At 40.4% G+C, this 25172-nt stretch overlaps 1 protein-coding gene across 2 annotated transcripts; it reads right to left on the bottom strand.

Moving 5' to 3' along the window:
* Positions 1 to 13637: 13637 nt before the first annotated feature.
* LOC101169440 (RNA-binding protein 5-B) lies at positions 13638 to 25092 on the bottom strand. 2 transcript variants are annotated; one of them, XM_011474653.3, is made up of 25 exons: positions 24991 to 25092; positions 24685 to 24844; positions 24461 to 24605; positions 24232 to 24372; positions 22342 to 22411; positions 21928 to 22001; positions 20037 to 20120; positions 19892 to 19952; positions 19731 to 19796; positions 19498 to 19658; positions 19327 to 19424; positions 19113 to 19200; positions 18682 to 18741; positions 18546 to 18609; positions 18384 to 18469; positions 18187 to 18316; positions 18010 to 18101; positions 17742 to 17930; positions 17504 to 17662; positions 16883 to 16954; positions 16627 to 16806; positions 14617 to 14691; positions 14438 to 14538; positions 14230 to 14359; positions 13638 to 14105 (listed from the first exon to the last, which is right to left on the bottom strand). In XM_011474653.3, the coding sequence occupies exons 2-25, from the start codon at positions 24699 to 24701 to the stop codon at positions 13980 to 13982; spliced, it is 2469 nt and encodes an 822-aa protein (XP_011472955.1). In that variant the 5' UTR covers positions 24702 to 24844; positions 24991 to 25092; the 3' UTR covers positions 13638 to 13979. The 2 variants fall into 2 exon arrangements, with proteins under 2 accessions (XP_011472955.1, XP_011472954.1); XM_011474652.3 differs by having other exon boundaries at positions 13673 to 14105; positions 24685 to 24769; positions 24991 to 25089.
* Positions 25093 to 25172: the final 80 nt, after the last annotated feature.

Below are 25172 nucleotides of genomic sequence, written 5' to 3'. Positions count from 1 at the left end.
GACCCCAATGAAAAAAAGATCTTTGTTCAGTCCAGACAGTCTGTCTTTGTTTCTGAAGCTCAGGCCCTTCCTCTACGGTGGCCCTGAAGTGCAAACCATTCAACAAATCACTCGATGAAGTGCAAACCATTCAACAAATCACTCGATACAAAAACATTTTTAAGATCACAGCAACAATTTAAAAAGCGTATTACATTTTAGAAAACAAAACAAAATTTCAGAAACCAAAACATAAAAAAGAAAAAAACATTTCAGAAAACAAAATTAATTTCCAGAAAAAAAAAGAAATATTACAAAATGAAAACATTTCAGAAAAAAAATTAATTTCCAGAAAACAAAATGAAATTAAAAAAAATGAAAACATTTCAGAAAAAAAATGAAATATTAAAAAATGAAAAACATTTCAGAACACAGAATGAATTTCCAGAAAACAAAACGAAATCTTCAAAAATGAAAAACATTTCCAAACCGGAAGAAGCAGGTACTATGGGACAACGCTGATTGGATGATGATGTTTGTCAATCATTTGAACTGAAAAGTATTTTAAATGAAGCGACGACGGATTTTATCGTCCAAACAACAATGTACCATGATAATTCCCGTATTTCCCATTTACATATTAAATCAAAAATGCAGCAAACAGATAATGAAGGTTTAAATTATTTTTTGAATATTTCGTCTGAAGCAGAACGGTCACCCGGAAGTAGTTTGTGTGGATGACGTCCGTTCTGCAGGTAAACAAAGAAAGGGACGGTAAAACGTTAACATAAACGTTAATCTTTGAATATTTAGCGGATGTGATGACAGAACGCACGCAGAAATATCAACACCAACCAGGTTTACAAATGTTTCAAAATGTCGTGAGAAGATTCTGTCTAAAGCAGCAGCTGCGAAGAAACGGGTGTTAAAGACGGCGCACATCAGGAAATGCAGTCCCGCCATCCACAGATAAGGTATGGAGGCACATTTGTTTGATCTAATAAATGTAGCGTTAAACGTGATTTCTAGGTGGGTGTTTACAGACAGATCCAAGATCCTTCAGTCATACGTTAATGACAGGTTACCTCATCAGCTGGAGAGGGGGGGTCACGTGGGCAGGATTCTCAGACAGGTGTACCAGCCGCATAAAAAATGTCAGGTAAACTGCAGCAGTTTGTGTCTCAGAATAACATTTATGAATGCTTCTTATTCACACTATTAAGATCTGTGACTTTAGAGTGTGTCAGTGCACAGAAACATGACAGTAAATGACTGGATGTGCACATCATCAGACATGTACAGGTGTGTAACTAAAGGTGGCAAAGTCTGTAGTGTAAAATAAATCTTTAAAAAAAACGTTTTAGTCTTTCAGGCAGAGGAGGAATACCAAATTGTTTTAGAATGTATTTTTTATAAGACTGAAATGTATTTTATTCTGAGTTTGGTGTTTTGACCCCTCCCTAATGAATTTCTTTTAATGGTTTAACCCATTTTCTCCTCATTTTGATGAACTCAACTTTTTCCTGAATGAAAGATGAACGGCAGCTGATGTTTTTCTGTCAGGGATTTTTAATTTATTAATTTATCTCTGTCAGGGATTTCAAGAGCTGGAGTCCAGTGCAGAGGAAGCTGCAAGCATGTACGAGCAGGAACTGGGCTCCCTTACCTGTGCATCTTCCTCTGGATGTGATGCTGAGCAGCAATGTGGACAAACCTTTCCTGACATGACTCTTTTTGATATAGTTGTTAAGCACAAACAGACTTTTCCCAGATGCATTTTTTCCTCTAATAAATGTGACTGACAGGTACGCTGAGTAAATGCTGATTGTAAGCGCAACATTTGATTAACTGCATGAAGAAGCCCTTAAAGGAAAATCCACAACTGTTTCTTTGTTTCTGTTACTGAATAACGTATTCATGTTAAGTTTTCAATAAATATACTGCATTGCTATGAAACAAATTTGTTTATTTTCATATCCATTATTACAATCCTCACGTCAGCATTCAGTTTTTTCATTGACAAAAAAACATTTCTAAACAACAGCTTTGAAAATCAAACATCATCTTTGTTAATAAAGCTTTAAAACCTAAAATGGTAAACATGGAAAAACTCCTAAATGAAGCAAGCCTAATATGAACATTTTAAACTGGAGTTTTGCTTAAAGGAACATTAAGTTGTTTGGAGTTGTACAAGTGTTTGATGCGATTCCTCAGATGTGATTTCCAGATCATCAGCCGGACACTAAAGGCAGGAATTGTGCTTCGTTTTTCACTCCCCACTGCATCATTTACAACTAATCAGGCTTATGCAGCAGGTTAAAGACGTTTTTTAAAGGACCTGCAATTTAAAAAAAAAAAAATTAGATATTAAAGTTAAATAATATTTATTGATTACATTTCACATAAATCATAGTGACTTGCCTGTACACTGCACAATGATCTGAATGACTTTAGTCTTTTTGAATTCCCATGTAGAGCTGCCATCTGTTCTTCTGCAGCACAAACCTTTCTGGAACTTCGCTTTGAGAAACTTCACCTGCAGAAATATCACATGTTAATTCAATTAAGTATTTTATAAACTTTAAAGTTCATTTTTAAGTTTCAGTATATGTGTATATATGCATGGTTCAAAAATATACAATGCACTTAAATATTATTTCCCATAAGAACTTGTTTACTGATTTCAGTCTTAAAGTAGATTTTTAGCAACACTGATACCATATAATTACTGTAATTACTGTATAAATCACAGAATCAGGCTGGCTCGGAGCTTTTTCTCTCATGTTGTCACCGAAAACGGGAACGGCTATCATGTGAAGACGGTTCGTCTCCATCGGGTTCTTTTTGCGCATGCGCAAGATAAAAAGAAATTATCTTTTCAAAGCAACACTTTAACATCCTAAAATTAACATCCTTAGAGACATGTGACTGACAAAAGAAAAGATCACAGAATTGATTCTTACCTAAAGATGATTGACAGCGTGAACCTCGCAGCCGTAGACATTAGCGCACAGCGTTCAAAGTAAAAGTGCTCACAAACTACTTCCGGGTGACCGTGTGTCAGGCGAAATGTTAAAAAAATAATTTTAAAGTTCATTAACAGTTTGCTGCATTTTTTATTTGATATATAAATGGGAAATACGTGGATTATTATAGTACATTGTTGTTTGGACGATAAAATCCGTCATCGCTTCATTTAAAATACTTTTCAGTTCAAATGATTGACAAAAATCATCATCCAATCAGCGTTGTCCCATAGTACCTGCCTCTTCCGGTTTGGAAATGTTTTTCATTTTTGAAGATTTCGTTTTGTTTTCTGGAAATTCATTCTGTGTTCTGAAATGTTTTTCATTTTTTAATATTTCATTTTTTTTCCTGAAATGTTTTTCATTTTTTAATATTTCATTTTTTTTCTGGAATTTTTTTTTTCTGAAATGTTTTTCATTTTTTAATATTTCATTTTTTTCTGGAATTTTTTTTTCTGAAATGTTTTCATTTTTTAATATTTCTTTTTTTCCTGGAAATTAATTTTGTTTTCTGAAATGTTTTTTTTTTTTGTCATTTTTGTTTTTCAAGTTTTGGTTTCTGAAATTTTGTTTTGTTTTCTAAAATGTAATGCTGCTTTTTAAATTTTTTTTTTTTTTTAATTGTTGTTGTGATCTTAAAAATGTTTTTGTATCGAGTGATTTGTTGAATGCTTTGCACTTCAGGGCCACCGTATTCCTCACTACCATAAAACTGCTCTGACCACTGACCTAGCATTCTGCAAAAATAAAAACCATAAAAGCATCAAACTCGGGACATCAAACGGTTTGGTGAAGTTGCATTCCAACTTTCCTTTTTTACAATTTATGAAGAAGTTTCTGCTGTTGAAAAGCACCCCTCAATAATTGAGGCTGTGCTCCCACATGCAGTCTTTTAACTTTGCATTCATTCCCAGAGTAGAACATCCCTCCAAACAGCTTGGAACAAATTCCTGAAAACAATGGAGCTTTGTGACTTCAGAGAAATCGGGCAAAAGTGCAACAATGAGAAAGCTTAATGGACGTAAACACATCATTAAAGTGAGAAGTTTCAGGGCAGTTTTTACACACATAAAAGATGAATATGGACAAAATTATTTCAATCAGATGGATTTCTCTCACCTCTTCTATACCCTCCCGAACCCCTCTGCCATTACCCCACATGTGCAATTAAGTGAAACAGGCAGAGAAACGACTCATCACAGACCACTAAACCCTTTCTGCTGGTTTTGCTGAGCACTGTTGGAAGATGCTGCAGTCAAAGTTAATTAAGGTCAACCGACTGGTGCATTCATCATGCGGGAATAGATGGCAGCCATCGTGTGAGTACCACTGTGATGTGGCTCAAAGACTCTGAAATAGTGATGCTGCGTGTGGAAATGATGTGGTTATGCAATTACCTGAGCGCTTCTTTCTATGAGAGGCCTCTTCACGGACTGAAGGCATTCTAGTACAGGCTGGATGCTGCCTGCAGGACAAAAGGACAGGATTATTCATACGGTGTTTGAATTGGTTACAATTTGGACAACAATGACCAGACATGACAGAGGCTCGAGGGCACAGAGGCTCGAGTCAGTTTCTAGGTGATAAAAACCACTGGCTGGGCATGGTCATTGTTTTAATCTTTGTATTTACATTAAAGCTAAAGATTCAGATCTGAAACAGACCAATCATTTACTTTTTGAAGGCTGCAAAAAGTAAAAACTTTTTCCATAAACATGGCAAATGATCAAACAGCTGAAAGGCCTTGTTATTGGAAAATGGTGCTAACCATCGTGCTGCCATGCACAGCAGTAATTAAGAGAAACTCCTTTTTATTCACCATCTGACAACATTTAATTTAACTTCTTCCTGAAAGTGTTCAATTGTGTTCCTCCAATGCATCTAACCTGCTCTGCTTTAGAAGCTTAACCGCTGGCTGAAATGAAAGAATTTTCCTCACAGGGCCTGGCTGTCCGCTTGGCTGTAATGTCTGTCTGTCTGTCCCTTCATCTGACTGCCTGCTTGTTTCTCTGTCTGTCCATACATCCATCCCTCTGTCCTTCAACCGTCCCATCGCACTTCCAACCCCAGACCGTCGGTCTGTCTGTCTGTCCATCCATCCATTATCTGTCCCTCCATACACTCATACCTCCATCTGCCTGTCTGTTCAGCTTGGCTGTATGTCTGTCTGTCCGTCCGTCTGCCTTTCCCTCAGTCTTTCCTCCATTTGTCTCTGTCTGCCTGCCCGCTTCTCTGTCAGTTCTTTATGTCCCTCTGTCAACCCGTCCGTTCGTCCCTCCATTCATCCGTTCCTCTGTCCGTCCTTCCAACCGCCCATTTATCCTTCCATACTTTCGTCCCTCCGAACGTCCGTCTGTCTAAATTTGAAGGTAGAAGTCTCTTCTCTAAAATAACTGACTGCAGGAGACGTTGCTTCCAACTGTACTTTTAGAAATTAGGGGGAAGAATGGAAGGATTGTGTCCTGTTAGGAAGAGAAAATGGAATAACTTCTGGATGTATTGATCGACTTATTTTTGAAATCTTCTGAATAGTCTGAAAGAATAGAACTGTTTTACATCAGCTTTACAAAAAGTGTTTAAATTGTTTTGTAGAGAAAAGAGAGAAATTCCATGGTTACATTTTACGTGTGATTATTTTTTTTTGTCAAAAACAGAGACAAAAGTCCCTGAAATATGAAACAAAATCATTTTTCTCTGAAGACATTTTGTACCACAGTTTTTAACACTATCAAATTCAAATTAATAAAAAAATCCCAGAGATTGTAAATGATTGCCTGCAGAACAGAAACTACAAAGAGTTGCAGAAGCATTTATCAAGAGGAGACATCTGTCATACCAGAGGATTTACATTGTTTGTTATTCTGTCCAGACTTCAATCATCTGAGAAAGTTCACAGTGTCCCCTCTCCTACACATACAAACACAGACCTGCCCATCTGCTATCAAAGAGGCTGTTTTGAAGTGTGCACGTGCACACATGCACTCACATGCACTCACAGGTGCACATAACTTTGCAGTCATCCTGGACATTATTCGCCTCTGCGGGAGGAATTTCCCAAAGAGACGCTCCAGCTGAAACTTTGAGGCCCAAACCCAGAAGAAGGTCAGTGTGCGAAAGGGCGGAAGCCGCAAAGATAATATTGTTGTGGGGCTGCACTCTCTCCCTCCCTGTTGTCTGCTTTTGTCTTTGTGCGAACGTTCTGAGGAGGTCTTTGAGGATTGACTAAAGCCAAAGACTAACGTCCAGAGTCAAGTCCAGATTTTTAAATCAGAAGATCGTGTCTTACTTCCTGCTTTTAGCACCTTTCACTTCATTCCTTTCAGGGTCACAGTGTTGCTGGAGCCTTTCCCAGTTATCATTGGGTTCACCTAGGACAGGTCACCTGTCCACCACACTAAGGTACAGTGTAACCCTTGTGCTATCCTAGGCACTTTAACATTGGGAGTTGGGTCATCTAGACCCACTAGACAGTGCTCTGAACCTTTTTTCTTCAATGATTTGTGATCTTCACTGGTGTCCATGGATTACATGAAATCTTTCCACCTTTATCCACCTTTGTCATGGTAGGAAGAACACGTAAATGCAAGGGGGGGATCATCTAAGATAGCACAAGGGTTAAGTGATACAAATTAACCTATGAAGCATATTTTTGGACGTTGGGAGGAATCTGGAGAGAACCCACATATGCGCCATGTGAACATCCAAAGTGGGGATTCAAACCAGGGCCTTCACGCTACGAGGCAAGAACGCTAACCACCGTGTGTGCAACCCGTTTCCCACTTCTACCAGACTAATTTAGTGTACTGAATTTGTACGGCAGAAATATTTTTCCAATGGTCAAGTCCTGTAATTACAATAAAGACAGAAAAATACCCAGAATGCCCCTTATCATTTTATTTCAGATGGATAGTTGTGATGTGGGTTGCTGGTTAGGCCACTTCATTTAAATGATGAAATGAAGACATTTTTGAGGAATTATTTTGATCTTGTTTATTCTACAGAGAGTTCCATGCCCCCAACCTCTGTCAACTTCTCTGTTGTCCACAGCTTCTGACACTTTCACCAGCAGGAGTGAGGCTCCCAGCCCCGTGGAAACACCATCTGATTGTACCCAGCTTCAAACTCCGAAGCCCCAATTCAACTGAAACAGCCTCTGAAATGACACATTGTGTCGAGGACGCGGTTCTCTGTCTGCATCAAGAACTCGCCGCTGCTGCTGGCAAAACTAAGCTGGAAACCTCCACAAAAAATAACCAGAGAGCCACCTGTCACCTCTGCCTTGGTTTCCAGGCCCAATAGAACAGCTCCAGCCTTTTTGGGTGGATTTTAATTTAATTAGCAATGAAGCTAGTTTTCCAATAAGGGCAAAACTACCAAGTATTGTCTATTTTGTCATTTGATTATCTCTAAAAGCACAGAAAGACAAAGGAACTGAGTTGAAGGATCATCCAAAGTCATTGGGAGACAAATAAATAAAAATAACTTGAATGAGAAATACTTCTAAAGTCCTGATGTTTGGTCCTTTGGGTTTTGAATGCAGGTTTCTGTGTTTGGACAGCTGGCCTGCAGTTTTAAAGTGACTTAGCTGCATGAGACAAACATTTCAGCAGTGTGGGTCCCGGTCTGAAGAGTGTTTGTTCTGAGTTTAGTCTCAGATGTATTTCTGTTTTGATCCCTGCAGAAACAATCACAAACATTAAGGATGAAGACAAACACAACTTTGAACAATATGTACTTTGGATTAGTGAGAAAAATCAAAAACAATGTGAAAAAACAAATATGAAAACCCAATTTACATTTTGCAGAAATAATTGTTACCTCATTATAATATTCTTCCAATGGAATAGCTGAACAGGCTACAAGCTCACAAAAACATTCACTCTTCACTTATATGAATGACTAAAACACTAAAGATGTAGTCTGTGACATGAGTTTTTTTTTTATTGGTAAAAAAAAATTGGGAAAATAATTTAACGGAAGACTTGGTTTAAATTTTCCTGTTGGCTGCTTCATTCAAGGGTTGTAACAAGAAAAAGATCCCACCATGTGTGCACTTGTGATTTGGTTCTTACAGTGGAGGGTCTTTCTGAGCCAACCCTCTGGATTTACCCAAACTTGGGACCTGCTCATGGAAATATTGGGAAGGGCCTCCTTGTGGTATTCACATGCAAGCCAGGACCAACCTGGTCTAACCCTCCTATAAAGGCCATGTCACACAGCCTCTTTGCACATTTTCCGTGTATGAAATTTCTGTCTTTTGTGAGACATGCATGATATACAGTCCATAATTCAATGGTGTTTCTTGTGTTCGTCATTTGTCACTGTAGATGACCGTCGAGGATTTCGGCCAACGGGTCTTTACATGAATTCGGTTTTCTAACTATTTAAAATTTTTGATCGGTTGAGAATTCTGCAGTTTATGCCTGTTTTATGCATATTGTATGTAATTATTGCGTCAATTTTACGCAACTGTGCTTGATTTATACAAGATGGATATGCAAATTTGTGGCTTTCCACGACCGTTGTCATGATTTGAACTTGTCTTGTTTTTGGTCCTTGTTCTGTCTTGTTTCTGTTTCCTGTTTTATTTTGAAAGTCTCCTGTCTTGTCTGTTTTCTTGAGTTTTACTTCCTTTGGTCCCCATCAGCCCTGATCGTGTCCACCTGTGTCTTGTCTGCCCTGTCTGTATATAAGTCTTGTCTCTGCCTTCCTCCAGTGTTGGTCCATTAGTTATTCCTGTCCTGGTTGTCCTTGTCATGCCATGTTCCTCGTTTCTTGTTCCACGCCACAGTGAGTTTTGTTTAGTTTTGTCATCCTGCTCTGCAGCGCCTTTTGTTTGTTCATTAAACCCTCTAGACTCTGATCCTCATGCCTCCGCCTCTGCGTCTGGGTCCAACCGGCTCTCGAGCCACCCTGCACCATGACAACCGTTCCCCGTTCGTCCAATAGACTTTTCTCGTATGTACCACTGATGTATAACTTTCATATGACATATACGGCGTACATATCACGTTCAAATTGTGTAATTGACAGACAAATCACCAATGAATGCATAAAGACAGCACAATAATCACACACGGTTCAAGTTCTTCATTGATTTACATGTACTTTGTGTAGTTTATTTGTACTTCTTTTGTTTTATCCTTGTTCATTTAAGATACATCTGGGAAGATTTTACGTAAAGACCACAACTTTTTCACTTTTTCTCATGTAAATTCCTGTATGACTAATTTTCATTGGTGAATTTTTCACACAAAATGTACGTAGTGGCTGTGTGACTCTGAGATCAGATAAGTCCGGGGCGGTGTGGCCGTACCGGTCAGACGGTAGAGTGAAATCAACAGATTCTATCAGAACACTTCTGTGGTTTCTTGATGACACTTCAAATCATTGTAATAAATCTCTAAATCTGTCTCACAAGGAACATTTCTCTGGAACCTGTTCATCTTGTTATAAACCCCACAACGGGGTGGACAATAGGAATGGTATTACTGAAATGGTTTTCACCTCATATTACTAAAAATATTCCTAAAACCGATGTGGATCAGTTCGGACAGGAAATAGGATTTTGGAACCAATTACATTTTTTTTGTCGTTGTTGTGATTATTATATTACTGTTGTTGTTCTTGTTGTTTTGTGTGATGTAGAAGAACAAACATCATTTTCTTTTGTCTGACTCCATTTGGGAGTATAGCTCATTTTATTTTGAAATACCTTGCAGTGAAATTGGCCTTACCAATGAACAAAAAGCAATAAACTATATTTCAAACTTCCATTGCTTGAAAAAACCATTTCATTCTTTATTTCATCCAATCAGACACAGCTTTGGTGAGTGAGTACAAAGCAAACATTATCTGAATTAAAAGTCTGTCCCAAAAGCACGATTGGTTGCAAACTTCTTTCATCTCTATATGAAATGATCAGTATTCAAAGTGACGACCACTTAGATTATCAGCAGTCAAAGCAATGTTCTCCATCCCTCATTACTTATCTTAACGTTGCAGTCTGATCAGAGAACCAATACAGATTTATTCCATTAGAAACTTTGAAAACTCTGAATACGTTTCTACGTATTCCTGTCCATCTCAGAGATCTGCAGTGATCTTTTACTAACTTTGTAACTACTCTGACATGGGCAGTGGACTCTAATTCACCACATCATCAGATGTGCATGTTCACATTTGAGAATGACCCCAAATTCTCTAAAGCAGATTTAAACCAATAAGGCAAATAAAGACTTTGGGATCATTTCACGAGGAAAAACTTTTACTGCAAGAAAATGTTGACGCTTTATCAGTTTCTAAGCTAAGTGTATGAGAACGTATTGAAGGGAGTTATGGAGGAAAACCTGCCTGCTGGGACACAGAACGTTCATTTATGTCTGAAGTCAGTTTTATAATGCATCATTTACAATCTCAAACATGATTTTAAGTAAAAGCATGTCAAAATTGGCACAAAGACTGTATTCGATGTCTACATAAATGATATTGCTTTTATTTACACCACTACTAACCGGCTGCTCTTTACTGAGGGATTGTGTTCAAAAAAAGCTTTTTTGTTTTTCACATTTTTATGCAATCTTTTTGTTCAATCCATGGAATAAAAGCTGAAAGTCTGCAATTCAATGGCATCTGAGTTGTTTTATTTAAAATTCCCTGTGGTAATGTACAGAAACTAAATGAGAGAGAATGTGTCTCTGTCCAAATATTTATGGTCCTGACTGTAAGTTATCTTTAAAATTAAGTTAAACTAATTACATGCTTTTTACTGGAAGTAAAAAATAGAATAAGGACCTTGTAAAAATCCATATGAACAACGTTAATATAACAAAAGTGTGTTTCTTAGGTGTATGGATGGATGACAAATTGGGGTGGAAAGAACATATGCAAAGAATTCCTAAATCCCTTGGCATGATTTTCAATGGTCATCCTCTGGTTTATCTAGTATGTTATAGTATTATGTATATATATTATAGTCTAGTCTACCCTTACTTAACTTTTACTGGCTACTTATTCAAAATCATGTTACTGCAAAAAAGTTTGTGAAAATTGCAATTTTCTCCAAATGGAATACACACAGTGCACCTTTTTAATTCAAAATGAAGGATACTAAACATTAATTTTCACCAGACCGTTTGTTTATAGTGCACTTTACAATACTTTACAATACCAGATGGCCTTCACACATAAATAATTACGTCACCTTCAATCCCCAAATTCAACACCATTCAACAAAACAGGCTCCTAAGTATTCATTGTGTGTGGGGTCATGTGTTGTATGTGCTGACGGGGGGGAGTAGAAAGGGTGAAGGGTGGGTTGGGTTTTTATTGTAATATTGTGTATGTTTTTATTTAAAAGCTTCAAGTTGTGCATGGTATGAGAAGTGCTTTTTTATAGATAAAGTTTGTTTGATTTGATTCACTGCAAACTCCTTGTCCATTTACAAAATCAAGAGTGATGGCCAAATATTAAATATTCTATGAAAATTGTTTCTTTTTTATTCCTTGATCTTTTTTTCCTTAATTCTTTGTCCTTTGCCTATCAGGGGGTGATCTCAACATAAGTCTTTGTGACTTTTTCCCACTTCCATGGACGCTTTACGTCCCAGTTTACCTTCAGTTTTATTATCTTGACTTATGTTATGAAGCTATTTGTGTGCTGAATAAAAAAATACATAAATAAATGCAATGTATTAAGCAAATCTGAAAAATACCAATGTTCCTCTTCTTTGTTCATTTAGATCATCAGACACACATTTAAGCCTCTTCCTTAAGCATCTCTGTAGCAGCTGACAGCTTTATGCAAAGTGGCAAAGGGAGCAGATTCTGGTAAGCTAAACTGAGGAGGCATTCACAAGTGTTTCTGTGCTGCAGTGTTAATCAACAGGCAGATCAGAGCTGTCATTCTGCCTCTACAAGCTTCTTTAATCTTCTCCGTTGAGTTTCATGTGTGAGCAGACAGCCAAGATACGATTTGATATCCTCTTTGCAGGTCATGTGGTCTAAACACAATCTTGCGTGTCGACTCCTCCAGAAACCCCGATAATAATATTGAATGTTTAAGTTTTCTAGCAGATTCTAGTTGCTGGACTATAAATACGCATATGTGTTTCTTGCAGCAGGTGATCAAGAACAGGGATGGAAATATGTAGACAGATTCCGCAAGTGTGATGGAATGATGGAAGGAGAAGAGGTGATGAATGAGGAAAGCGTTAGAGACCGCAGAGAAGAAGACGTGGATGTCTTAAAGCAGGAAGTAGCAGAAATCAAGAAGGATGAAATGAGGAAGACATTGAAGTGGAAGCAGACTGATCTCAGAAGTGAACAAGAAAGCATAGAAAGACAACCATAGATGCAGTTTTTGCTTTGAGGATGTTTCTGGAGGAGATCAGAAGGGCCGGAAGGAGCTGCGTTTGTAGATCTGGAGAAAGTTTATGACAGAATCCAGAGAGAGGAGCTGAGGAAGTCTGGAGTTACAGAGAAGAACGTTGAAGTAGTTGATTGATGAGAGCTGGAAGTGATTTGTTCTGTAGGTGGGACAGGGGAGTTCAAGGTGGAGGTGGGACTGCACCAACCATCAGCTTCTTGTTTGCTGTGGTGATGGACAGACTGACAGATGGTTAGACGGGAGTCTCTGTGGATAATGATGTTTGCAGATGACATTGTGATCTGTAGTAAGAGCAGAGAGGAGGTGGAGGAATGTCTACAAAGGTGGATGTTTATTCAAGAAAGGAGAAGAATAAAGGTCAGTTGTAGCAAGACAGAGTTTCTATGAGTGGATGGGAGGAACTGAAGTGGAAAGGTGAGGTTACAGGGAGCAGAGGTGGAGAGGGTCAACAGTCCAGAACAACAGAGAGCGTGGGAAAGAGGTGGAGATGCGTGTACAAGAAGGTTTGAAAAGGTGGAGGAAGGTTTCAGGTGTGATGTGTGACTAAAGAGTGTCATCAAGAATGAAAGGAAAGGTGTGGAGGACTGTGGTGAGAGCAGCCAGGTTGTTAGTTAGGAGACTGATGCAGAGACAGGAGGCAGAGCTGGAGGCAGCAGAGATGAAGGTGCCAGGATGGATAAGGGATGAATCCATCAGAGGAACAGATCATGGTAGATGTTCTGAAGATAAAGCAGCTGCAGATGATTTGAAAGGAGGAACAGTGATGATGTTGGTAGAAGGATGCTGAGGTTGGAGCTACCAGGAAAGAGGAGGTTCATGGATGAACCTCATATGTATGAGGATGGTTGGTGTAAGTGAGGAGAAGGTTGGATGGATGCAAATGATTTGTTGTGGCGACCCCTAAAGGGAGCAGCTGAAATAAAAAACAAGGATTATAAATATCTGTGGTCTTAATCTCCTCTTTGCCTGACAGTCTACTGATGACAACTGCTGTGTGTCCTAAGACAGGAGGGAGGGGAGACTGTTGATCTGATTAGGCGTTTACACAATAACCCAATTTTTATATTTGATGGGAAATAAGTAAAAGTCATTTTAAAATGTAAAGAGGAATGCCCTGTTTAGAAAAAAACAGATGGGATGAGATTTTTCACAGAGAAAGACAAATAGTGCACCACACAGGCACCTGCTGATCTGTGCCACATAAAGGAAGCGCACGTCAAAATGAAACATTCACTCAGACAATAAAAGATCAGAACGGCTTTTATTGAGCAGCTGAAGCCCGCGGATCTGTACATACGTAGCCGTTACTGTGGTTGACTGGCAGAGTGCACGACTTTGTAGTTTATAATAGTCCACTGTTTTCTCAGAAAAGTAGACAGAAAAAAGGGCTTATGGGTGACCAACGAGGACAATTTTAACATTAAACGCACATAATTTAAAAAGCTTCATTTTACAATTACACTCTGTGACAAAATATGCAGCTATTAACAAAAAAGAGATTCCAAAAACAAAACAACTGAAGTTCTTTTTTACATAGAGGGAATACTTTTTCACAGTTCAGAATGCATTTTCTTCACCTTTTAGGTTCATTCTATCTCTGTGAAGCGTGCAAACATGGCCTTGCGAACAGCATCCTTGTAGGTGTCAGACGGAGACAGCTCATAGGAGCTTCCTTTGCTTCCTAAGCCTGTGCCCTTTGCTCTTAATGAAGCCTGTGGGGAGACGTGAAGGCCATCGTTAGGAGAGACAGGCAGGCGGCAACCCCTCGTGTAACGCTGCTAATTACACGAGGAAAATAGTGAAGGAGGCCTGGATGGACGGCGTGCGTTGACTCACCGCGATGGGAGTCGTGATGCCCTGTTGGTGGCGCCCCAAACCCCTGCCTTCCTGCCAGCCCATTGCCTGTAACATTTTACTCCCAATGTTGTCGCTCGTCAAGCCATCTTTAGTGGGCTGTTCGTAGTTTCTGTTGATTAAAAAATGACAGGATGAGATCAAAGCTCTCAGATGACGCTCGCAGTGACACTCCCCAGTTTTAACTTACACAACTGGAGCAGAAGCTTGATAGAATTTCCTTTTTGGTGCAGGAGGTTCAGTGACGCCGTATTTCTCCCTTCTTTCTGCAGCTCTGTCTCTGTATTTCAGCTGTGGACGAAAACCTTCATTACTCACATTCCTGCAGTGATAAATATGCACAACAAGTTGTGGTTCTGTGCCTCGTACCTCCGCCTCTTTTCTCTCCAAATCCTCCAGCTCCGTTTCTGACAGTTTTGACCTTTTCTGAATGTCCAGGTTTTGCTGAGACAAAAGAAAATTTTACAGCAGATCAACAAAAAACTATCATGAAAAGTCAGATAAATGACAGTTTTCCAGTTACCCCTCAAGAAGGAAACAACGTCATCACTATCAAATCTTGAAATAAGATCAATAAAAAGAGAGAGGGCCTTTCAGTGACTGAAAAGGCCCTCAAAGCCTCAAAGAGGCCAGAGATCTTAATAACCCTTGCGCTATCTTAGATGACCCCACCCTTACATTGACGTGTTCTCCCTACCATGACAAAGGTGGATAAAGGTGGAAAGATTTCATGTAATCCCCACAAGATAGCACAGGGGTTAACCAAGAGATCCAGTCAACTATAAGCACTGTTTGGAGTCAAACGTGAGGCCATCATTCTAACAAATCATTTTTGGTTTGCAACCTTTATATCGGGCATGTCCAAAGTCTGTCCTATGGGCACATTTTTACCAGCCTGCAGGCTCCTTTCATAAAATCAATAATATGCGGCCCCCAGCACTTTCTAAGAACTGTGTGGACACTTTCTTGATTGGGATTGGCTCCATTCCGTCATCAGCCGTTGTAAACATGGGGCAACACTGTGGTGGAACCCTTCTGTGACCCCTTCTAGCTCATATCTAAAACTTGGACTGTAATGAAATGAACCGGTTTGTGTCTATATTCAACACCAATGTTTTGTAGCTGTGAATAATATTAATATTTGTGTTCACAAGATTCACATTTAGAGGTTTACAGTTAGCATTTAATAGTGAAAAATATATTTCAGTCAGACAACTCATGCAGTAATAATAATATTTTTTTTAACATCTTTTAGCTTTCACATTCCTTTAAGTTAGCAATTTGGGGCGGCCGTGGTGCAGCGGAAGGGCGGTCGACCCATGATCGTAAGATTGCAGGTTCGATTCCCGCCTTGCACGCCCATGAGTCGAAGTGTCTTTGGGCAAGACACTGAACCCCACCTTGCCTCTGGTGGGAGGCGGGCGCCTGTGTTTGGCAGCGGAGCCGCCACCAGTGTGTGAATGTGTGAGTGAATGTGTGTGTGACTGGGTGAATGGGTCCGTGACTGTAAAGTGCTTTGTCCTTGTAGGAAGAAAGGCGCTATATAAGTACAAGTATACGCCAATTCGTATTTCTCCAAGTTAGCAATTCGCATTCCTCTAAGTTGGTATTTCGCATTACTCTTAGTTCACATTCCTTTATAATTGGCATTTCACATTCTTTTAGTTTGGCATAAGACTCCGTGCAATTCCATGAGACAAATTGCCATACACCTTTGGGTAATAACTACCCCTAACGGAGCTCACAGGTGGAAGCCGGGGAGGAGGGTGGGGCGAAGAACGCAGTGCTGCAGTAAAAGAGCTACAAAGAGCTTACACACCTGGACTTAAATAGGACGCTGAACAGGTGAGTTGATTAACTGAACCGCCTAGGGGAGTAACCGAAGTAAACGCCTGCCTGAGTTGCCTGCCCGAAATGCTCCCAAGGTCCCTCACAACATTTTATATGAACCCATTTTTGATGACCTTTTTTTCCAGACATACTTTTTCTTTCTTTAGTTCTGGCTTTCAAATCAGTAATTCAGTCATTTTGGTAACAACGTATTCAGATATAATTCTGTTCTATGTGAAAAGTATCCCATAGCTAAAACATTGTATTAAATAATCATTTGCATGTATTGTTATTATAAGGGTTCAAAGAATGCAGGCCGATAATGGTTGCCCCTCACACATTTGTAATTCACCAAATCGGACCTTCTATGCAAAAAGTTCAAACATCCCTGCTTTAAATTATTAAATCGAGCTATTTGAAAGAAATGAATGAAACTAAATTTCTGCAATCCGGAGCTGTTGGACATCACAGGCATGTCTTTTGCATGAGGCAGATGGCAGGGTGCAGAATATTAATAGCTACTTGCTGCCTGCTGTTTCATATCCTCACCTTGTGGAGGTCAGAGAGCTGCTGGTGACGCAGCAGAGCCTCTTTGGTGGGGAACTGCCGGCGACACAGCAGGCAGAGCAGCTTCTTCCAGTCTGTCAGTTTCTCCTCCTCACCTTCTAATCTTTCCATACCGCTCTCCTCTTGGTCACTTTCCACGACACGAACAGGATCTGCATCGCCCTTAACATTCACGGCGCACACAAAAGTCTCATAGATCATCCATAAACGTGGAACATTGAGGCAAAAGGCATCAAACCTTTGTTGAAGCGTCCAGTTCAGGGATCTGGACATGTTCTCCGATGAGATCAGAAACCTCAAAACCTCCAGTCTGTCGTAAAAAGAGCAAATAACTTACTATGTGAAAGGAAAACTTGGATCTTAAATCCAATTTAAAGAACGACAGCCACAACATATCTTAAAAAAAAATCAAGGATATTTGAAATAAAAAGGAATTTAAACATCACGAAATAATATCATTTTGGTTAAAGACCCACTCTGATGAAAATGGTGCTTTTGGTCTCTTAAACAACTTCTTGTGGCGTTTTTCTCATAATGGAGGACACATATAAAGAAAATAAAATCTCAAAATTGTTGTGAATCAAGAGTAGACGAAAAAAAATGCTGTTGATTTGTGATGTAGGAGCTCTCGACTCCAGGGGGTTGCTCCGCCCCAATAGTCCCGCCCACAACTCAGAGGTGAATTTCTAATGAAATGTTGCCGCTCTGCAGAAACTTTGTCCTAAAGAACGACACAGGCTTTAGATTTTGGCTAAAATCGGCATCATCCTAATAAAAAAGGACCACCGAGAACACTTTTTAAATCAAGTGATGATCGGAGTGGGACTTTAAGTCTCAGTGATTTTTTCCGTCTTTATACCTTGTTGACTTTCCTCTCAAAGAGGAAGAAAGCTGCATCTGCAGCCAAAGACTCTTTTCTGTCCTCCTCCCTACAGGATCCAAAGGTTTGGTTGTTGTTCCTTACATTTTCTTTCTGCTTATTTAAGCTTTTCGCCCAGCGCTCCATGTCCTTTGCAATCTACAAAGCAGCACAAACACACACGCAGCTTTACGCAGCAGTTTAAGCCGTGTGAATGACCTCTTGAATGGGAATCTACCTGCTGTGCAGACTTATTCTTGAACTTCTGTTTTTTCTCTTTTGGCTCTTTGGCGGCCGTGGTGGAGGAACCAGCTGGGCCGTTAGCGTTGGACTCAGCGTTTGAGACAGGTTCTGATGGAGCAGGAGCGTATGTCTGCGTCTCGCTGTCCCAGTACAGGTACTGCTGAGTCTCGCAGTCGTAGTAATACTGTTGATAAGACACCAAATAAAACGATCAAAGCCCAGGACTTCGCACAAAATGATGCCCAAAATTGTCCTGCACACACCTGACTAGATGAGTCATAATACAGGCCGGTGTGTGGATTGTAGTAGTAACCTGATGACTCATCATACTGGTATGCAGAAGGGTCCGGAACAGCTAAAATACAGGTAAAATTCCCATGTTAGCCAGTATGACACCAACATTCAGAGAAACCATTTGAAGAAAGTCAAACCGCTCTCACCTACTGTGTTTACAGTGGGTCCAGCACAGACTGCTGTGTCAACAGTGGCGGATGCTGGAGTCACCGGCGATGCGGAACAAACGCCAGCAGCCTGTTGAGATGCCTGGAGTTGCAGCATAAGCTGATGGGTCTGAAATAAAAACACTAATCATCTTTAGTCCCAGTTGGAGGAGCTCAGAGAGGCTTCATCTGCAGACCTGTAGAGCCGGCTGGTACACATGAGCAGTCTGGGGTACGATCACACCTGCAGCAGCGGGGATTATGGTCTTGACTGCTGGAGCCGCTGGAGACAGATTCAAATGACAAAGTCAGAAATGTCAGCACACGGTTCTGTAAATACTTTTGAGATGCCAAAGTACCTCCTAGTAAACCATCTCCAGCAACAGGAACAGGCGGATGAGGCCACACGGGATTAGCTGTTCTCTAAAAAGGGAATAATTCAATAAATAAATAAAGCCACGGTGCTTTTTGAAGACAATGTTGGGACAAACTGACCTGTGTCTGCTCTGCATGTCCCTCAGGGAGACTGGCACTGGCTCGAGAGCTCTGAGGCAACTAAAAGAAACAGTAGAGGCAAATGTCATCAATGAAGCCATTACAAAACACACACGATAGACATGACAACGTGTTTGTGTGACCCTGATAGCTTCAAGCTTTTCATTTCTGACTGAGAAGAGTCTTGATGTCCACACTTAGAAGTCCTTCTGCACCAAGACAATGTACAAAAAGAAGTTTATTTTGAGAGTGGATAGATACCACAACTGTCAAAAGCTGGTATTTCCTGTCAGCTTGTTCTGGTCTCTGTGCCTTATTTTCCATTTCATTTTTGTTTTTTACATTTTAAGGGTAATCACAAAAGAGATGACATCAACGTGCATGCAGTTACTTCAGCAGTAACGCAGAGGGAAGCACTTAAAGCCGCGTACCTGACTGGACGACCACTGAGCGGCTGCGATGGCGGTGCTGGCCACAGACAGAGCGTTGGCTCTGATAACGTCAGTCTGAACCGAATCTCTGGACAGAACAAAAAACTTTATTTTGAAATCCCTGTGGAGCCAAAATGGGCTCCTACAACATTCCCACTCAACACAAGCCCCATGACGTTTGCTGATGAATGAAACGGCAGAAGCGATGACTCACTTCCTAGCGCTCTTGGCAAAATCCACGCCAACAGTTTTTCCATCCAGCTTCAGAGGCGGTTGGAGGCTTTGAAGAATGGTGAGCAGCTGAGAAGCTTCCTTTAAGAAGAATCAAGACGCTCTGTCAGCGGAAACCCACCGGCTGCATACGTTCTAGCTTTTGTCGGCATACCAAGGGAGTGGAGAGCTGCACAAAGGCAAAGCCTCTATTCTGCCCCGTTTGTTTGTCTTTGATCAGGCGGACATTGCTAGTCGACAGGTTAGCAAAGGGCGCCAAGATAGTCAGAATTCCTTCGACTGTGGACGTAGGGGCGATGTTCCTCAGAATGATGGCTGTGAAGATGAGGAGAGGTCCATTTAAATGCAGGTTTCGTGTATCTGAGCAGTGAAACACGTAAGACTCACTGTCTCCGGGAATTTCTCCTGCTTGCTGGGCTTCTATATTCAGACCATTTCCACCAGGTGATTCTCCTAAAACCACCAATAAAAAAGGGTGAACATGATTGTGACCAAGTGGCATAAAGCTGTTAAAAGCACCAAATTCTGCCCCAAAAAAAGAAACTCACCGGTTTTGCAGGTTCCGCACCTATAACACTTCACCCTCTTGCGAAAATTGTACAGACCACACTGTAATAATCAATGAATGGCATTTACTATTTCAACAAAACACAAAATATTTGGCACTATGGTTCAGAGAGACGTTCCACTCACAGAATTGCAAAGCCAGTTTTCGAACTTTTGTCTTCTGTTGCTGTACTGCACTGCAACACTTTTCCCCTGGATCAGCAGCTTCTTCTGTGGAGTCAGAAGCCAGGCGTTACCTCCAAGTTCAACACGCTTCAACCACAGGAGCTGGTTAGATCCCATCTAAAGGGTAAAGGAGGCTGGACGGAGCAGGCAACGCAGCTCGGTTTGCTTAGATGGGATGTCTCCAGAAGTAAGGCAGGAACAGAGAGGAGTTGAGGTGGTTAAGATTGGGCTGTTGGTGAGGGAGCAGCTTCATACGAGTGTCAGTCAGTGTTTGGGACCGGGGTGCTGCCAGCTCGTCCCCGTTCTTAAACGGAGATGAGACACCGCCGAGGCGGCTGAGCTGGAGCAGAATGTGTCATGAAACAGCTGGGAAATCAGTCCTCCGCAAAGTTGCAGGACTGTTTGTGAACAGGAAGTACACTCTTCATAAGGAAAAGGCAAGCTAATTAGTTGGCTTAAAGCAACATCATGCTACTCTGGCGTGCCAGATGGTTTGTTACATGAAACCATCTGGCGAAAGAACTTTATAAAGTTCTAATTAAAAAAGATGTGAGACAGTGTCATGAACTGAAAAGACTTAAGCGTTGTTGTTTTTGCTGAAGAACAGTGTGAGAAATAATATATACATCTAAAAAAAAAGTCTATCTTCTCCAAAGGATTTGAGTCAGATTTTCAAATCAGAGAGAAGAAAGAAAAAAAACAAATCTGCAGGGGGCGAGTTATCAGGGAAAGAAGGTGAACGAGTGATGCATAAAGCACAGCAGTGACGCACAAACTGCTCAAATACAGTGTTTGGACACACAGATGATCCAAACATACATTGATACTAAAGATGAGCTTAAGCAGAACCATGAAACCTGCCAAGTTTGACCTCCTCCTACTGTGGAGTATGAAACCCCTCCCACTTCAAAACTCTTAATCACAAACACGCAGACGGTGGGTTTTGCACTATCCAATCATAAGATGACGCTTAGGACTGTGGTCAAGATTTGACTAAAGCCCTGATTCAGAAATCTAAGCCAGAAGTCTTCTATTTAGAGACCCACTCTGATGAAATTTGTCTTTTTTCAGATTTTACTTAAAAAGAAGAAGCTTAAAGTGGCATTTTTGACTTTTTTTAAATTCAAATCTTTATAAAATCAGGATCAGACAAAAAAAAACTGTTTGCGCCGTAGAAAATACGCTGGGCTGGCCACAAGCTCCCTGCTCTGATCCAATGGGGAGAGGAAAGGGGGGGCGGGCTTGCTCCGGGCTTGCTCCCACCCAAAACTTGGCGAACTTCAAATGAACTCCTGCTGCTCCGCACAAACTTTGTCCTAGAAAACGACAGGCTTTTGGATTTTGGCTGAAACGGCATCATCATAATAAAAAGACCACTGGCAACGCTTTGAAAATAGATCACAAGATGGTCAGAGTAGGACTTTAAAGTCATATTTTTTCACCTTTGAACTCAACCTAAAAAAATCATGACTTCAGGGAGGAAATTCAGACTTTACTGACTTTTCTGCCATTTTCCCCCATTCTTATTTCTTCAAAAATCTTATTTCATGAGTCAAAAAAAGCCTCCATCACTTTAGGAATAATCACTGAAAGATAATGACTGAAAACGCAAGCTAGTACAAAGCTCCTGTGTTGTAAATAAATTATAAATAATTATAAACAACTTATTTTTATTTTAGTGTTTTTTTTTTGCAATGCCAAAATAATAAATGCCTCAGCATTCATTATGATATAGAAATGACAATTTTTCTTTTCTGATGTCCCAACAAAACCGACAGCACTGCTATGCCTCTGGTTAATTTGGGCTCTAATCTCCAAAAATGATTCTAAACTTGGTGATTATTGAAGCAACCTGATTGGTCTCCATCCATCGGGTAGAGTCTTGCAAGTGATAAAACTCCACGAAGGCGAAACCTCGGCTTATACCTAGAGACAGCATTCAAATATAGACGGAGGTGTGTTAGTCAGAATGCTTTGATGGAACAGTCAAACTCACAGTGGGCTGGTACAGTCCAGATCAACGAGACACTCAGCTAGAGAGGGTGGATGAAGTGGAGCCTTTCGTCTGTCTAACACAGCTTTGCAGGACTTTAAAAATGGGAAATGTGCAGTTATCCTCCTACCTGACTGAGTAAAGCAAACAGACTTTTACAGAACATCCTCTACGTATTCATCAGACTTTAGGGTGGAATAATGGAAGTGAGTTGGCTTACGAGAGAGACCGGGACAACGGAGAAGGGCGCCTCCTCTGAACAGTCACACTCACCTGCCCTTTTCTTCATCAGGCGGATGTCTACAGGCTGGGGGCCCTGCAGCTCCTCCAGCGCCTTGCCAATCTGCAGATACAAAGCATTTCAAAGCCAAAACGGTCACACCGTTTAATTATAGGACAACTTTAAAGTAGGTAAAACTCAGAGTCTTACTTCATTTATCTGTCTTACAATGATAGCAGAGGATTTCAGATGGGTGGACGGATGGATGGATGGATGGATGGATGGATGGATGGATGGATGGATGGATGGATGGATGGATGGATGGATGGATGGATGGATGGATGGATGGATGGATGGATGGATGGATGGATGGATGGATGGATGGATGGATGGATGGATGGATAGATAGATAGATAGATAGATAGATAGATAGATAGATAGATAGATAGATAGATAGATAGATAGATAGATAGATAGATAGATAGATAGATAGATAGATAGATAGATAGATAGATAGATAGATAGATAGATAGATAGATAGATAGATAGATAGATAGATAGATAGATAGATAGATAGATAGATGGATGGATGGATGGATGGATGGATGGATGGATGGATGGATGGATGGATGGATGGATGGATGGATGGATGGATGGATAGATGGATAGATGGATAGATGGATAGATAGATAGTAAAAAGGCGTACACAGACCCACTACTTTAAAAATACACAGTGTCAAGAATACACAAGTTGAGGTACAGTGTGTAGTTAATAAAAAATAAATAAATTAAAAAGGATAAGAATAAATACCAAGATAAAAAGATTACATATACATTCCACACACATATATATATACACACACAGACACACACACACACACACACCTTTTGTTGACCGCTTTGTAGAACGCTTTGTTGACGACACAATTACCCGATGCTTCAACATGGCTTTAGGAAATGCTAGCCCTTTCCATTCATGCTAATTCCTCAAATGCCAATAGCCATCAATGGGCATAACAAATACACAAAAAACAAATCATCTTCAAAACATACAGAAAATTGTGCGCATCAGTGGAAATGTATCCTGTTTGCTCAAAGCGGAACATGTAGCCTACATTGGATAACTGAGCAAGATGATGGTCAGAGGCTTAACTGTTTTCAGAGTGATTTATAGAAGCAGTATAAAGCAGATATTCTTATCTTCTGCTGCACAACAGTGTCTAGTTGCTGTTCAAAGGCGTTAAAGTATAGAACTGCAATATATATATAATTGAAAGTAAATCTGTGCAGGGGGAGGATCTTATTTGACGCAAAGTGTATTTTATTTTGAAAGGAACTAGTATGTGCTGCTTTTTTGTGCTGTTTTCATGAATAACAAATACAGCACTGTTGCAATTCAATTGTTGTAATATGAATAAACTAGGTCTGCACGATAAATCACAAATTCATCATTATCGCAATATCAAGCTGTGCAATACGCATATCGCAAAAGATGGCGGAAATTGCTATAAATGGTTACCTTAAATGTGCTAAAACAATCTTATGGCAGCTTGAAGGATTTAATGAATCAAGTAAGTCCATTAAGGCCTTTGACCAATGGGATTGATGCATTCACGTTGTTGACCAATCAGATGGAGCTCTGATATGTTTGATGCTCGCCTCCTATGTAGACGAGGGTCATTCAGAGTTTGATTTAAGGTATGTTGACTGTTGCATTAAAATGAAAGGATGTATTTAGATGTTTTGCTATTTGTTCATGTATCACAAGTTATGTCGTCATCGCAATATTGAACACTAATGTTGCAAATTGCTGAGTTTTCCTCATATCATGCAGCTCTATCTAAAAGCTGAACAATGTCTCTAAATGGTGACATGGGACTTGGAAGAAACTGGAGCAAATGACTCTTTTAGTGTCAAAGGTTGCTATACATCATAATACTTACGTCCTCCTCAGTCACGCTGGGGGGGAGACCCCTCAGCATGATTGTATTGCTCTCCTCCATTTCCATTTTGCCGTCCTGCTCAGGAAAATCGCCATCATACTCATCATCAGATTGGTCACTGCTTTGGCGTTTCCGTTTTCTCTGTTGCAGTCAATAAAAGACAGTGCACTGGTTGCAAATTACGTTTCAAAATCAGCAACTCGTGTTTTCTTTCTCTTTGTTGTCGTACCCCTGGACTGTCTCCTTCTCTGGGTTCATCACAGAGCTCTCTGGGTCTGTCGTCCATACTGCTTCCCTCCTTCTGCCTGGACCACTCTGGATCATCTCCCCTCCCGTCTGAGCCGTACCTTCCACTGCGTTCGCCGCGGCTCAGCCTGAAACACAAGGCAGACAATGACACACAAGCACACAGAAGAAGAAGAAGCAAATCCACAGATTTTAGGAGCATCCTACCCTCTGTCAGTTCCCATGGTGCAGAGAAAACTGCTGATCTATGGGTGACGTCATTCAGAGCATCACCGGGCAGAGGACAAACCCGCTGTTTTAATGCGCAGGAACGAGCAAAACACACTTTTAGAGCCGCGCGCGTGATGCCAAAATGAGATTCTCCTTCCTAACATTAACAAATCAGAAGGACATAGAAATAATGTCGATTCAAGAAAAAAAAACACAGACCGAGATTTTTTGTTAAGTGACATATTTACAATCAAATTCCTTCTAATAAACCTTGCAAATAAATGAAAAAATTAAATGACTTACTGATGTCGATGACCTTTTAGGAAGGCTTGACAGCTCGCTTATAGAAGACGGGCGTCTTCTTCGTGTTGATGTCGATAGAATGAAACTGTGAGGTAGTTGCTGCCACCTGCTGGTCAGGAGGACGAACAGCTGTTGGTCCATAACAAAAATAGACTCTTGACAACTTGCACTGCTGTATTCAT

Source organism: Oryzias latipes, chromosome 5 (genome assembly GCF_002234675.1).
Source record: "Oryzias latipes chromosome 5, ASM223467v1".
Taxonomy (NCBI): Eukaryota; Metazoa; Chordata; class Actinopteri; order Beloniformes; family Adrianichthyidae; genus Oryzias; species Oryzias latipes.
The sequence above is the reverse complement of the archived record's forward strand: the minus strand, read 5'-3'. Positions and strand labels throughout refer to the sequence as shown.